Raw genomic sequence first — 16,596 nt, 5'->3', positions numbered from 1 at the left:
TCCTTCAAATTTTCTGAAAGTACCTACTTCAACTATCCTAGCTTTCTTAGATTTATTTGACCCTGCATTTTTTGTTTTGTAAGTTTTATTTTAATTAATTAATTTATTTATATTAGAGCATTAAAGTTGTGCATAGTAGTTTGGAACATATGACCCCACACCTGACCCTTTAGGAAGTGATTGGCTTGAGAGAAAATGTCTGTGGGGAAGAACAAAACACTTGGAAGATCTGCTCCTTTGAAACTCTGCCTCATTACACTCTACATAATGACAAGTTGTCCAGCCTAATCCTAGGAGAGTGGTAAATGAGTCCTTCCCTGTTCTTTGACTGTCACAGCAGAGCCCTGGGCAGTGCAGGAAGGGGCAGCAGATGGTGTCAGAGCATGCACATTGGCTGGATCCTGTCAGATTCACCTTGGAATTCCTATTGTGATGTCATATGGAGGCCCAGTCTTGAGGCAGAAAACTTTGGTTGAGAAGGGCATGGGGTTGAGTAATGGCGCCAATTTGGGGACTGGCTATTCCACTGCCACCATATCTCAGCCTTCTACTATTATTTAGTTTCCTTGTTAGTGGGGTCTGGGTACTGTTTTCTAGGTGCAGGGGTTGGAAGCAGGTGGCAGCTGAGACAGACACAGAGGTATGTGATGTAACTCTTCCTTGAAACTCACTGCTCCTTTCTGTGGGTTGTGGGAGGAATTGGACAGAGGGGAGAGGGGAACTGAGACAATGCCTATGAATGTCTTCCCAGAGATTACTACAGAGCCTTTACCCTTCTATTCATTTTAACAAGATAGTGCACCTTTTATATATGGCCATGTACTAACATTGTACTAACATTAACCATCCCCACTCTCCAGGAGCTTGAGATGAAATGAGGGAGACATTTAGACAGATAGATACATGACTTCAAGGAATTAGAATGTTACAAAAGAGAGGGTGCTGGGGCCCTAGCTCAGCAGCAGAGCACTAGCCTTATATGTGTGAGGCACTGTGTTCAATCCTCAGTACCACATAAAAATAAATAAATAAAATAAAGATATTGTGTTCATCTACAATTAAAAAAAATTTTTAAAAAAAGGAGTAAAGAGTGGGTGAGGGCTGGATGAGTGACTCACACCTGTAATCCTAGCAGCTGGGGAGGCTGAGGCAGGATTGCAAGTTCAAAGCCAGTCTCAGCAATTTAACGAGACCCCAGGCAATTTAGCGAGATTGTCTCAAAAAAAAAAAAAAAAAAAGAAAGAAAGAAAGAGAGAGAGAGAGAGAGAGAGAGAGAGAGGAAAGAGGAAAGAAGTTTGACTATTGCTGAAGACATGGGAGGTAGGCTAATCTATAAAATCCCTTCTGGAAAACCTCAGGGTGAGTTGTGCTTCAGAGGAAAGGTAGCATTTTGAAGGTGAATGTTGTGGATGGAGGAGGGAGGAAGGTGATGTAAGGCTCTTTTCAGGAGGGAATAGATTTGGGAAAAGCGTGGGAAGGAGAAAAGTATTGATGTTTTAGAAGAGATGAGGACACTAAACTGAAGGGCATGTTGAAGTTCAGAGAGTGCAATGAGAGAAAAGGGTGGAAAGTGGACAGGGTTTTAAATGCTGGTTGAATATTTTGCACAAACATGATTCTATATACAATTAAAAGAAATTTTAAAGATTTTTAAATCTAGGTAAAAATGCACTTAAATCTGCATTTTAGAGCAGTGTTTCTCCAACTTTAATATGCATACAAATCACCCTGGGGAGGGCTTATTTAAAAAAGTATGTTCTGATTTAGTTATTCTGATGTAGGGTGTTGAGATCCTGAATTTCTAACAAGATCCCAGGTGATGTCGCAGCTGTTGGACAGAGGACCAAATTTTGAGAACAAGGCTTTAAATATCTCCTCTAAATTTATGGTAGTTTTCTGACATAGATAAGTCATGTTAATGGTTGGTGGGAAAGAGGGAGGAAATAAAATGATCAGAGCAGGAAGAAGACATGGATTCATTTCCCAAACACTTATCGCCCACCTCCACCACCATATGCACTCCTCTAGACATGATGGGTACAGCAGTAAATGGAAGACACAAAAATCTCTGCTCGCAGGAACAAATGAAAGGGAATGAGGAAGAGAGGAGAGTGAATGTTTGGATGTGGGAGGTCAGAGGTGAGGCAGAAGAAGGGACTAAACATTTTCCTGATGCAAAGAGTTAATTATAAATGTTATAATTTCTTAAAAGAACTGTATTAATTTAGTGTATGGCTTGGTGTGTATAGTAAGTGCTTCACATATGTTAGGAAATGAATAAATTGCTTCTCAATTTTAACCCTGAAAGATTGTCAAGATCATGACATTTTAATTTTTGTTTGTTTGGGTTTTTTCTTTTCTTTCTTTGGTATCAGAGATTAAACCCAGAGGTGCTTAACCAGTGAGCCACATCCATAGACCCCCTCCCCTTAGTTTTTTTTTTTTTAATTTTGAGACAGAGTCTTGCTAAGTTACTTAGGGCTTAGTTAAGCTTTGAAGTGAGCTCTGAAATTGTGATCCTCCTGCCTCAGTTTCCTGAGCTGTTGGGATTATAAGTGTGTGCCACCATGCTTGGCAAGATCATAACATTTTAAACATGGGAACATTAGGAGTGCAGTGGGGTGCAAAAAATGATCTACAGGTTGAGTATACCTTATCCAAAATGCTTAAGACTATAAGTGTTCTGGAAATTGAAAGTTTTGGGGGATTTTTGAAATATTTACATAAACAGAATTATCCTAGGGATGGGACCCAAAGCTAAATAGGAAATTCACTTATGTTTCCTATACACTTTATTCACATAGCCTGAAGATCCTTTTATACAATATTTTAGATAACAAAAATTTTCATGGTGTGGAATTTTCCACTTGTGGCATCACATTGGCTTTCAAAAAGTTTTATATTTTGGAGCATTTCAGATTTGGGATTTTCAGATTAGGGATGCTCAACCTGTATGACATTGGAAGTGCTTGTACACTTTAGGAGATACTCATCAGGTGTCTCAATTAATCATTTAGACCTCTGATGTCCAATATGATATCCTCTAGACACATTTAAATTGATTAAAATTGAATCAAATGCACTAACTATACTTCAAATACTCACATGTGTCTAGAGGCCATAATATTGAACAGGATTGACATAGAATATTTCCATCATCATAAAAAAAGGGCAATACCAGCATAGATTGTAGATGTTGGAGATAAAGATGTATTTAGTCCCACAAAGTGGTGCATGTCTGTAATCCCAGCAGCTCAAGAGGCTGACGCAGGAGGATCACAAGTACAAAGCCAGCCTCAGCAATTTAGCAAGGCTAAGAAATTTTGCGAGACCCTGCCTCAAAATAAAAAGGGTTGGAAATGTGGCTCAGTGCTCAGTGGTTAAGTGCCCTGAATTCAATATCTGGTATCAAAAAAAAAAGTAAGTACTAGATTGTTGCTGAAAGCTTGATCCTTGTCTCTAATGCCAATCCAATAACAAAGACACAGTTTTGAGAAAAAGGAGAAAGAAGGTTTATTACTTTGCTAGCAGAGAAACACAGAGGATGCCAGTCCCAAAGGCTGTGATTCTTCTCATCAGCAGGAACAGGGAGCTTTTATAGAAGTGACTAAAAGACTACATTCCCACATGTCTCTGTCTGGAGTTGTAATTCACTTGTTTATTTGGGAGATAGTCATTTCTAAGATCTTTTGGATTACTTTGTTCCTATGGCAGGTGTGTACTCACAGAGAGATAATTCTGCCTAGGATGGTGAAGAAAGGTAATCCTGTTTCCTCTGAGATTAGGGAGGGGGAAAGATTAGGGAGGAGCAGGGAGAAAGGAAGAGAAAGAATCATGTCCATTTTAAAAATAAGTTGTAGTGACAGAACAGCAAGAGCTATATTCAAAGCAAAAGTGGACCATTGTTACATTTCCCCACTGTCAATTTCTACATTCGATTTCTATGGAAAAACGGGCTATGACATCTCCAAACCACTTCCTGCTGAACGGGGGTGAAGTTGGGGGAAGTAACCCAAAGTCCTTGTTCTCAATCATATGGGGTGTGAAGAGTTAAGGACATTCAGCATCAGAGCAGTCCAGAGGTCCACAGTGGCACATGGCAGCTGACTGGACAGGGCATACATAAGGCAGGGATCATGCTAAGACAACAATAAACCAGACAGCAAAGCATTACTTTTTTGTAAACAATTAGCATTTCAGTCAGTCTCTGAAAACCATGAGGACAGTAATTATAATCTTATTGGTGAAAAACAATTCAAGTTTATCAATGTAAGAGGTAGGAAGATTTGTAGGTCTATGAGATCAGACTCAAATTAACTCAGGATAAATTTGTGACTCTAGAGTCTTATGTGATCATTATTATTAGGCTCTTCCATACAATGACTGTTCCTTTATACTTTAAGCTTTACTTTTGGTTGGACTAACACAACTGTACATCTTAAGTTATATTTTAAAAAAAAGATTGTTTTTCCTTTTAAATGTCCATGTAGGACTGTGCTCAGGCTATACTCTCCTGACAGGTGTTTAAGACCAAGTTGGTCAAAACCGACCTTGTTTCTAACCACTCTTAAGAATAAACTGAGATTCCTCAGAGATCACTCTTGGAAACATGTATAAAGCCTTTTGCCTTTTTTAGCTTTTCTTTACCAGTGATGCCACTTGCCAGGATGGGTCAGGGTCTGGCTGACCATATGTGGCTTCTCTTGAAAGCATCAGGGACATTTCCTTCTCCAATGACCCTCCTCTGCAGAATGTGCACTGTTTTGCTTTCTGTTCTCTAGGGTCTTCTCCATTTCCCTGCTCAGCAGATTGGGTGACTCAGAGTTGCAGGGACCAGAGAGGGGTCCCATTATTCTCTAGGTCCTGGTTGACCTTAAAGGGCAAGGGACAAAATGTTGGCAGCTTTTTCCTTGGCCCTTTTATTTCCTTGACTTTGGTCTCCAAGTTTTTGGTTTTAAACACCCAAAAAGCTAGTTTTACTAGTCTTAAAGAGGGAGTAACATGGGCTGAGGTTGTGGTTCAGTGATAGAGCACTTGCCTAGCATGCGTGAGGCACTGAATTTGATCCCCAGCACCACATATAAATAAATCAAATGAAATAAAGGTATTTAAAAAAGAGTATTTTTAAAAAAGTAAAAAGAGGGAGTAACAGGTTACAGCTTCAATATCTATAATTCTACAGTTACCCCTTTCATTTAATCAGGGTCAGTATTAGTATTAGAAGTCAGCATTATATACTATATGTCTGGTAGGTGATGGCTTATTATCTCAAATTAACACAGGTTTTGTTTTTTTTTTTTTTTTTTTTTAGAAGAGTACCTCTGCCAAACACTAAAAGGCACTAGTTACAAAGTTTAAAAGGAAAATGCAAAATGAAATTAACAGAGCAAAAACAATGTGTAATAGCTATGAATCAAGTAAAATCATTTTTAAAATCTTAAACCTTTAATTAGTTATACATTGTATCCTGTTTATTTTGAGTTCACAATAATCTTTACAACAAAATTTGATCTTTTGAACACAAGTCCAAATGAGCTCAAGTCTAGCCTATTTTGGAGCCATTTCTAACATGGAGTAAGATGCAGTAGAGCCTTATATCAGGTAAGGTGGGGCTCTTGACAAATAACACAATACAATATTACTTCTAAAACATCCATCAAACAAAGGCCAAGAGAGCTTTTAACTTTCTTTTTGTGGAAAAAGTAGCAAAATGCTACCGTGTTTTACAGTGTCACCTTTAAACGGATCAGGCTGTCCTTATTATCTTTCAAAAATGCATTTAAATTCCAATTCCAGTATGAAGAGTAACATAAAATTGTATATATAATTTATTGACAATAGATTATTTTATCCAGCTATAGAAATATCAAATGACATAAATAAATCCCAACCAAGTTTGTTATTTTTATATAAATCCAAGACTTTTGCTAAATGTAATCTTAGTTTGGAGAACACTAACTTGGCAAAGTGCTCTCCTAAGCTTTACATTTATCTACATTAACTTTTAAAGTACGATTTAGAATCCAGAGTATACAATAACAATGATCACAGCTCTGCATGGGTTAACAAAAATCAAAGGATAGCCTTAAATCTCTTATACTTTTAGGAATCAGTATTAATGATCAGAAATTGACTTATTCAAAGCAAATAGATATAAGACAGATCTTCAAATGACAGTGTGGCCCTTCTATGTCAGATACAATGTATAAAAAAAGAGCGCTCATTGGTTACCTTGCCAGTAAACTTACAAATCTTTAATTTTATAAACTTTTACATAATACTTAGATAGATAGATAGATCTCAGATATATACATATACCTAGTCACATATATTTTGGGTGTCAACAATATTGTTATAACCTAAATGACAGTTGTGTGTTTAACCAGTTACAAAGTAATCATTTAAGAATTTAAAACAGGTACAAACCTAAATCCTTCAAGACTTAAATTCCCCAAGTAATAAAAACCTAACAAATGCAAGAAAATTATCCATAGATAAGAGCAGATCAATGATTCAGATTTTGCTTCATATCAGTACATTGAAGTTCAAATAACTTTGTGCTAATTATAGCCAAATTAATCCCAAACACAAACTTTTTGAGATTTACCTTCCGAAAACCTTCTGAGACTTACTAAAACATTCACAACTTCTTTTCATCCTTAGTTTTGTCTCTTTCATCTTGGACTTCAGCACAAGAATATTACTTTGCCAGACAAAATACTACTTTTTTCACCCATAAACATTTCTTATACCTTCTAATTTTTTATACTAAAATATTTCCATACATATAACTTCTTTTTATATTTTCTAGTTTTGGACCATTTCTTAAATTCATATTCTGAAACTATCTTTATGAATGTTATCGGTGCATTTAATTTACACAACATATTCATCCCAGGAGAGAGTCGGACAATCCAGCAATACAAAAACTGTGCCTTAATCTTTAGTTTCCTAGGTTGCATTCAAGGGGTTGGAGCACAGGATATTTTGGGGCCTGACCTGTCTCCTTTATCATTATCACAATTTCATAAACTTTAAGTGAGTTCCCTTCTGTCACTTGTACTCAGAGATTGCTTTTGGGCCTTTTTCTTGTACTAGGCAAATTGATATGCAATGGAGGAGGCCCTTTCCACCCTTTCCTTTAGGCTTCCTTGAAGATCCCTTTGCAGAAGCTGCCTATAAAACACAGGTTGGACTTAGTTTCTGTCTTTTTCTTTTCTGGGTGCAGTTATTTATTCTGCCAGTATTCCCAGGCATTTAGTTCAGTGGGATACTATTATAGCAAGAATTGCTTTGCCCCAGTGATGAATATCTCCTAGCCAAATGAGGTGTCCTCTCAGATCTTAAAAGGGGAGACTTAGCCAGGCGTGGTAGCACATGCCCGTAATCCCAGCGGTTGGGGAGGCCAAGGCAGGAGGATCTAGAGTACAAACTCAGTAAGATCCTGTCTCTAAATAAAATACAAAAAAGGGCTGGGGATGTGACTCAGTGGTTCTCAGTTCAATCCCTGGCACCAAAAAACAAACAAACAAACAAACAACAACAACAACAACAACAACAACAACAACAACAAAACCAGGAGACTTCCTGTCCCCAGGTCATAAACTGACAGTTCTGGAACCTTCTACCACTTCCTTTGTGGCCAGCCTTTACCCTCCCCACAAAAGGACAAAAGAGGCTGGAAGGCCGGGCAGAATTTCTACAGCCCAGGCAGCTTATCTGGGATTTTCCCCCCAGTTTACTGACCCACAGTGAGAGGATGCCTGGAGCCAAGCTGAGAAACAATTCTGGGAGTGCCAGCACTGGGTTAAAAAGATTTAAATCTTTTAAACCCTTTCTTCTTCTTTTAAACCTTTTCTCTTTGAACACCAGAGGCAGTGCTTTTTGGCATCTTCACCTTTATCCCAGATGGTTCAGACCCCTTCTCATGCAACTGCATAAATGCCTGTACAGACAGAATCTCTTTCAGGTACTTTACCCTTGACAGACCAACTTCAATGTCAAGATTGTATAATAATCCAGAAAAACCATTCAAAGACAAGATTGAGTTACTGTAAACTGATTTCGTGTAGACAGGCTTATACTTATAGGTGGTATATAACTATAGCAGCTGCTGGGACAGTCTCTCAGTCCCTCCCTTTACTTATAGGAATAGTTTTCTGGTTGGACTCCAGGCACACTCACCCATCTCTTGACTTTCCAGCAGTCAGTTCTCAAAGAGTTCACCTTATATCCTCAGCATGGAAGTAGGGATCCTTGGAAAGCCAGGCCTACCCAAGAAAGCTGGAGTGGGGACTGCTCTCGGGTCCCATCTGGGGTGCCAAGTTTGTTGCTGAAAACTTCGGTCCTTGTCCTCAATGCCAATCCAATAATGAGGACATGGTTTTGAGAAAAAGGAGAAAGAAGGATTCATTGCTTTGCTAGCAAAGGAGAAACACAGGAACTCCTGTCCCAAAGGCTGTGCTTCTGCCTGTCAGCAGGAAGGGATGGGGTTGGGGGTGGGAGTTATAGAGGGAATTCAAAGGATACATTCCACATGTTTTCTGAGGGAGTTGTAATTCCTTGTTAATTTGGGGATAGCAATTTGAGATCTTCTGGTACCATCCCCAAAGTCTGTATTACTTTGTTTCTATGGTAGGTGTGTACTTAAGGAGAGATAAATCTGCTTAGTTTGGTAAAGAAAGGTAATCCTGTTTCCCTTAAGATTAGGGAGGAACAAGAGAAAGAACCATTCCATCTTAAAAATAAGTTGAAGTGGCAGAGCAGCAAGGGCTATATTCAAAGCATAAAGTGGACTACTGTTACATGACCACGGAGTCTCAAAGTCTTTTCAATTTCCTTCTCCAAAACATCTCTCAAATACAGCAATCCAGATCTAGTGTTACTCTTTTTTTTTTTTTTTTTTGGAGGGGGGGAGGTGGGGGTGGATACCAGGGATTGAACTAAGAGGCACTCAATCACTGAGCCACATCCTCAGCCCTATTTTGTATTTTATTTAGAGACAGGATCTCACTGAGTTGCTTAGAGCCTCACCATTGCTGAGGCTGGCTTTGAACTCTCTCGATCCTCCTGCCTCAGATTGTTATACCAGATTCATGGGTCCTCAATAGACCTTCAAGGAGCCGAATCAGATGCAGTCACACAAGAGTCTTTATTGCAAGTTCGAGCCTGGACTCACAACTGTTTCCACGCAGCGGTCCCAAGGAGTGAGTCCAGGCAAATCATTTCACACCGCAGGAAAATCAAACAACAACTCTTAACATTGATTAGCACATTCATTGGCAAGAACAAGTCAGGTAAGGGTGATTGTCAATCACAGAAACTACTAGGAGGGCTGCCTGGCATTCCAGATATCTTCCCTGTCTCACGCTGATTGGTTGTTGCTGTAGGTCATTACAGTCAGAACTTAGGCCTCAAGCATTCTTTGGTCTTTCCAGGAACTTGCATTGCTGAGTAAAGGACCAATGTCTGGCACTGCAGTCAGGGATATCTGGCTCCACAGGCCTTTCCAGTTATTCACGGATAAATGACTCAGCAGGGTAGCTATGTGCCTAGTAACACTCTGTGGGTTTTCCAAGAACAAGGGTCCCCTCAGTTTCTCAAGATCATCGCCTCAACTTCCTTAGCCACTAGGATTACAGGTGTGCACCACCATGCCTGGCTTTAGTGTTACTCTTAACTAAGACTTTATTCTTTAACTATTTACAGTTCCCTAACTGGTTTCCTGTGAACTTTTTTTTTTTTACAGCTTAGGTTTAGACCCTGCCCTTACAAAACAAAATGACATACACAAAATCCCCAAAGCCAATACTATCACTCTGCTACAAGTAACTAAGTCTCTTAGTACCTCACTGCTTACAGTAGCATTTCTTAACTTTTTTTGGCAGTACTAGGGAATGAATTCAGGGATGCTCTACCATTGAGTTACATCTCTGTTTTATTTTTTACCTTTTTTTTTTTTAGTTGTAGATGAACATGCAGTATCTTTATTTATTTTTATATGGTGCTGAGAATCGATCCCAGTGCCTCACACATGTGAAGCAAGTGCTTTACCACTGAGCTAGAGCCCCAGCTTATTTTTTACTTTTGAGACAGGATCTTGCTAAATTGCTGAAGCTGGCCTCCAACTTGTGATATTCCTGTTTCAGCCTCCTGATTACAGGTGTGCACCACTAAACCTTGCTTCCCAACCTTCTTTGACTTTCAAACTACTTTTACCATCATAATCCATCAGCTTCCTTAGGAATTTATTAGTACTTTTTTTTTCAATACTGGGGATTAAACCCAGGGCCTTGTATATACTAGGCAAACACTTTATCCCAGCTATGACCCCAGCCAACTCCTTAGGAACTTAGAAGTCATTTCAGTGTCTGTTGAAATGTGTGAAGTTTAATTACCTATCATGGCATTAGAAAAGAGACCGAAAACTTGCTTTATGACCTAAACTTTCTGGAATTCTTGCATTTCGCATTTCAAAAAAGTCAACTGTTTATTGTTTCTTTTTTTAAAAAAATTTACACCTACATAAAAAGATAAAGAAAACTTCAGAATATTAATCACAAATGACACATCATTCATGAATCCTTATTTTCATTAGGAAAGAAATTATTCACCATTGTGGAGTATCTGTTTAATTTTATTAATGATGCCAATTTTCTAAGTGATTACACTAATTTGCACTCCCATGAGTGGAGAATGAAGATCCAATTGCTCTACATTCTGGCCATCCTGCCAATGCTTGGCATTGTCCATCTTTTTTGTTCTAGTTACTCTGGTGAGTACTATACTCTGTGGTACTGTACTCTGGTTTTACATGCATTTACCTGAGACTAATAATACTGAGCAACTTCTCATGTTTATTGGACATTTGGAAATTCTGTTTTGCAATCTGCTGCTTCAAATCATTTGTGCATCTTTCATGATTAGGTTGTCAGTCTTATTTTTTTCATTATAAATTTTTAATTTTTAAAATTTGTTCTTTTTAGTTATACATGACAGTAGAATGTATTTTGACATATCATGCATACATGGAGTATAACTTCCCATTTTTGTGGTTGTATATGATATGGAGTTATAAGTCTTTTACTTATTGATTTGTAGGAGTTCTTTAAACATTATGAACATGAGTCCTCTGCCAGATACCGGTATTAAAGATAAATTCTCCCACTTTGTGGCTTACCTGTTCACTTGCAATGATGTCTTAATGAATAGAAGTTCAGAATTTTAATGAAATCCTATTAATGTATTTGTTTCTTTTTTGGTTAGTACTCCCTTCCTCTGACTCCTACTATTAGAAATCTTTGATTATGACATGAATATACTCTGTTTCTTCTAGAATCCTCATTTTTTCTTTTCTTTTCACATTTAGATCTACATCCATCCCAAATTACTTTTTGTGTATGGTGGGAAATAGGGATCACATTTTTTTCTCACCTCCACATAGATATCTAATTCCTCCAGTAAGGCAGGGACTGTAGGGTGAGTTCAGAGGAGTACTTAGACACAAAATCTAAGGGTCACTGGAAAACACAGTAATCAAGACAATATTTAATTCAGTATTATTGAAAATTCAAGGCCAGGCATGGTGGTGCACAACTATAATCCCAGTCACTTGGGAGGTTGAGACAGGAATATCACAAGTTTGAAGCCAGCCTGGGCAAGTTAGTGAGACTCTATCTCAAAACAAAATAAAAGAGGACTGGGGCAATAGCTCAGTTGGTAGAGTGCTTGGCTCACATGCACAAAGCCCTGGGTTCAATCCCCAGCACAACATACACAAAAATAAATAAAAATAAAAGGACTGAGGATATAGCACTCTATCCCATCCCTTTCCTCTAGCACTATCTATTGAAAAGATCAGCATTTTCTCATTGAGTTACATTGGTGACACTGTCATAAATCTGGTAAATGTATATGTGTGGATCTATTTCAGGACTTTTTTTTCTTAGATTGGTCTTTATCTTTTTTACCAAAACCTCCCTCCTTGGTAGTGTCTTGATATTTACTCTTACTATAAGTCTTCCAACTTTGATCTTTTTTAATAGGTCTGGCATTTCCATAAACATTTTGATCTTGTTAATTGTCACACATAGCATGTAGGGGATTTTGATTGAGTTGTATTGAATTTATAGTTCAGATTAGGGATAACTGACATCCTAAAAATGAATTTTCCAGTTCATGAATGTGTTCGTCTTGTTTATGTACTCCTTGATTTCTCTCAATGATATTTAGTTGTCAATAGATGGTTTCTGTAAACTATATAGCAAATGATTTTTTTATTTTTAAAATATTATTATTTATTGTTGGTGGGTGGGTACTGAGGATTGAACCCAGGGGTGCTTTACCACAGAGGTACATCTCTAATTTTTTAAATTTTTTATTTTAAGACAGAGTTTTGCTAAGTTGCCAAGGCTGGTCTAAAATTTGCCATCCTCTTGCTTCAGCCTCCCAAGAGTCTGGGAATACAGGCTTGTGCCATAATACCCAGAATTTTTTTTCATTTTTAAAGGAAATTTTCAAACAAATCAAAAGCACACGAAAGTGTATAAATGAATCTCAATGGCAATTGTCCAATTTCAACTCTTTTGCCACATTATTTTGAAGCAAATTTCAGATTATAAAATTTCTTTTTTTTTTTCTTCTTTTTTTTAAAGTTCATTTTTTTTTATTTTTTTTTTAAAGAGAGAGTGAGAGAGAGAGAGAGAGAGAGAGAGAGAATTTTTTTTAATATTTATTTTATTTTTTAATTCTCGGCGGACACAACATCTTTGTTGGTATGTGGTGCTGAGGATCGAACCCGGGCCGCACGCATGCCAGGCGAGCGCGCTACCGCTTGAGCCACATCCCCAGCCCAGATTATAAAATTTCATTTATAAATGTTATAGTTTGTGTATCTAAAAGATAAAGGCTCTCCAAAAAAGCTTGATCAAGTCAGGTGTTGTGATGCACACTGATAATCCCAGATACTCAAGTTCCAGGCCAGTCTATGTGACTGAGTGAGACTATCTCAAAATTTTAAAAGGTGTCAGGGGTGGGGTGGGGTGGGGTGGGGTGGCGGGGTGGACAGAGATGAAATTTAGCTCACTGGTAGAGCACTTGCTTAGCATGTGTGAGACCCTGGGTTCAATCTCTAGTACTTTAGGGAAGGAAAAAAAAAGTACCTAATAAGTCAGGTAATGGATGGTACCTGTCTATAGTCCCAACTACTTGGGAGGCTGAGTCAGAATGATCTCTTAAGGCCAAGAGTTTAAGGCCAACCTGAGTAACAGTGAGTGTCTATCTCAGAACAAAACAAAACCCTGAATTGTAATACCATTATTTATTACATGTTAAAAATTAACAATAATTCCTTAATATCATCAAAACCCATCAGTATTAAAATTCCAATTGTCTTATAAGTGACATAAATTATTAAAGTCTGTGTGACTCAACACCACATATTAAGATTGTTTGGTGCTGGATATGGTAGTACACATGTGTAATCTCAGCAGCTTTGGGAGACTGAGGCAGGAGGATCACAAGTTCAAAGCCAGTCTCAGCAATTTAGCTAGGCCCTAAGCAATTTAGCAAGAAATTGTCTCAAAATAAAAAGAAAAGAAAAGAAAAGAAAAATAAAATAAAATAAATAAAAATAATAAAAAGGGCTGGGGATGTGGTTCAGTGGCTAAATGCCCCTAGATTTAATCCCCGGTACCAAAAAAGAAAGAAAAAAACTATTCATGCGTTTCTTTCTTCTAATTTTTAGATACTCCATCTTTCTATTATTCTTTCCATCAAAGTGTTGAGGAAATACATTGTTGGCCCCTAGATTTTGCAGTCAATAGTTTACTGGTCAAATGTCAAATGCACATGTTGTCATTTGACAGGTTCTGTTGCTTTTTTTTTTTTTTTTCCTAATTAGGCGGTATGGTTAGGATGTGGTGTATTCCTGCTTAAATATCTGTTGAAATTTGGTTAGCAAAATAGCAGCATTGGGAGGTAGGGCCTTCACTAGACTGGATAAATTCTCACAGGAATGAGTTCTCACTCTCTCAGGACTGATTAGCTATCAGGGGAGTTACCCACCCCCATCTGCTCTGTGTTTCTCTTCTACATACATCCACTTGCTCTTCTGCTGTGAGTTGAAGTTGTATGAGGACTTCACTGGAAGCTGAGAAGATGCTGACACCATGCTCTTGGACATCCAGAACTGTGGGCCAAAATAAATCTCTTTTCTCTATGAATTAGTCACACTTATTCTGTTCAAGTAACGGAAAATGAAGTAAGATAGTGGGGAAGTTGTATCAAACATATCAGAATTAGTTTTTTTGGGGAAGGATTAGTTATCTGATAGGTGATGATAACATCAGGAGGTGGTGTGGATTGGTGTGGATTCTTAAATGTCATTTTCTAGATAATGCTGAAACTTGGAAGTACAATAAATTTTTCTATGTTGATCTTCTACCTAGAGGTCTTGCTAAATTTGCTTATCAATTCTAATTGTTTATCTGTAGGTTTTTGAAAAATATTCCATATAATTGTATCACATATAAATAACAATTTTATTTTTCCTTTCCAATCCTTATGCTTTTTCTTTCTTTCACCTTATTGAATGATTGGGACTTCCAGTACAGTGTTGGATAGTACTGGTATAGTGGAGATCTCCTTTTTGTGTGTAAAGGAAAGTTTTTAATAATTCCCTATTTATATATAATGTTGTTATATGTTTTTTCAACATTATCAAATTAAGGAAGTTCCTTTTTCTATTTTGCTAAGAGTTTTAGTATGAGTGTTAATTTTTTCCTTTTTTAAATTTAAAAATTTTAATGCACACCCATAATCCCAGTGACTCGGGAGGCTGAGGCAGAAGGATTATAAGTTCAAAGCCAGCCTCAGCAATTTAACAAGGCCCAAACCAACTTTGCAAGACCCTTTCTCAAAATAATAAGTACAAAGTGTTGGGGATGTTGCTCAGTGGTTAAGCACTCTTAGATTCAATCCCTAGTACCAAAATTAAATTAAATTGAAATTTTTATTACCTTATAAAAGGCTTATGTTTTATTAAGTACTTTTCCTACCTCTATGGAGATGGTCATATGGTTTTCTTTGTTAATTCTATCAATTTGCTGAATTAAACAGAGATTTTAAAATAATAAACCGGTGCGTGGAGTGGCACATGCATGCAGGAGAACTGTGAGTTCAATGCCAGCATCAGCAAAAAGCAAGGCGCTGAGCAACTCAGTGAGATCCTGTCTCTTTTTCTTTCTTTTTTTTTTTTTTTTTAAAGAGAGAGTGAGAGAGGAGAGAGAGAGAGAGAGAGAGAGAGAGAGAGAGAGAGAGAGAGAGAGAATTTTCTTTTTATTTTTTTATTTATTTTTTTTAATTCTTAATAATGTTCAAAGATTGGTTTACTTAGTGAAATATTTTTCAAATATATTTTCTGTATTTCCTCTTTATGCTTGATTTTTTTTCTTTTTTTTCTTTTTTTTTTATTGGATGTTCACAACATTACAAAGCTCTTGACAAATCATATTTCATACATTAGAATCAAGTGGGTTATGAACTCCCATTTTTACCCCAAATACAGATTGCAGAATCACATCGGTTACACATCACATTTTTACATACTGCCATATTAGTGACTGTTGTATTCTGCTACCTTTCCTATCCTCTACTATCTCCCCTCCCCTCCCCTCCCCTCCCCTCCCCTCCCCTCCCCTCCCCTCCCCTCCCCTCTCTCTACCCCATCTACTGTAATTCATTTCCCTCCATGTTTGTAATATTTATTTATTTATTTTAGTTCTTGGCGGACACAACATCTTTGTCGGTATGTGGTGCTGAGGATCGAACCTGGGCCGCACTTATGCCAGGCGAGGGCGCTACCGCTTGAGCCACATCCCCAGCCCCGAGATCCTGTCTCTTAACGAAATACAAAATAGGGCTGGGGATGTGGCTCAGTGGTCAAGTGTACCTGAGTTCAATCCCCAGTACCAATTAATAATAATATATAGATAAAATAAAATAACAAACCAACTGTGGGATAGGTAGTGGTTTACACTTCTAATCTGAGCAACTTGAGGCAGAAAGATCACAAATTTGAGGCACCTAGATCAATTTGGAGAGACCCTAAACAACTTAGTAGACCCTGACTCAAAATAAAAAATAAAAAGGGCTGGGGATGTAGCTCAGGAGAGTGTTGCTGGGTTTTAGTCCCCAGTATCCACCTCCTGAAAACAAAACAAAACAAAACAAAACAAAAAAAACCCAACTGTGAATTCCTAGAATAAATAAAACACTTTCTTGATGTCATTCATAATATTTTTTATATGTTACTGGATTCAGTTTGCTGATATTTTGTTTGGGGTTTCTGCATCTATGTCCATGAAAAAGATTGACCTGTAATATTCCTCTCTGGTAATGTCTTCATAAGGTTTTAGAATCAAGGTAATCCAATCCTCCTAGGAGCAGAAGCAATCCCTCTTTTTCATCTCATTACAATAACAGATATCTCTAATCATTCATTAAATTCTAAGTTTTTTTGACGTTCAAAGAAACAAAAATTCTCCATAAAACACAAGAACATGGACACAACTCAGCCAAGTTATTTGCCACCTTTTC

General features: G+C 37.6%; 1 protein-coding gene across 1 annotated transcript in view; it reads left to right on the top strand.

Moving 5' to 3' along the window:
• Window positions 1-496: 496 nt before the first annotated feature.
• Window positions 497-16,596, top strand: part of SPATA31H1 (SPATA31 subfamily H member 1) — a gene marked incomplete at both ends in the record, with an annotated part of 41,240 nt that continues 25,140 nt past the window's right edge. Inside the window, one exon of the mRNA XM_081265163.1 lies at window positions 497-583. Within this exon, the coding sequence (XP_081121289.1) occupies window positions 497-583 (87 nt within the window). The remainder of the gene's footprint in view (window positions 584-16,596) is intronic.

Source organism: Spermophilus citellus, assembly GCF_964194105.1.
Source record: "Spermophilus citellus genome assembly, chromosome: 13".
Classification (NCBI taxonomy): Eukaryota; Metazoa; Chordata; class Mammalia; order Rodentia; family Sciuridae; genus Spermophilus; species Spermophilus citellus.
Note: the sequence above shows the minus strand (reverse complement) of the source record. Positions and strands in the feature narration are given on the sequence as shown.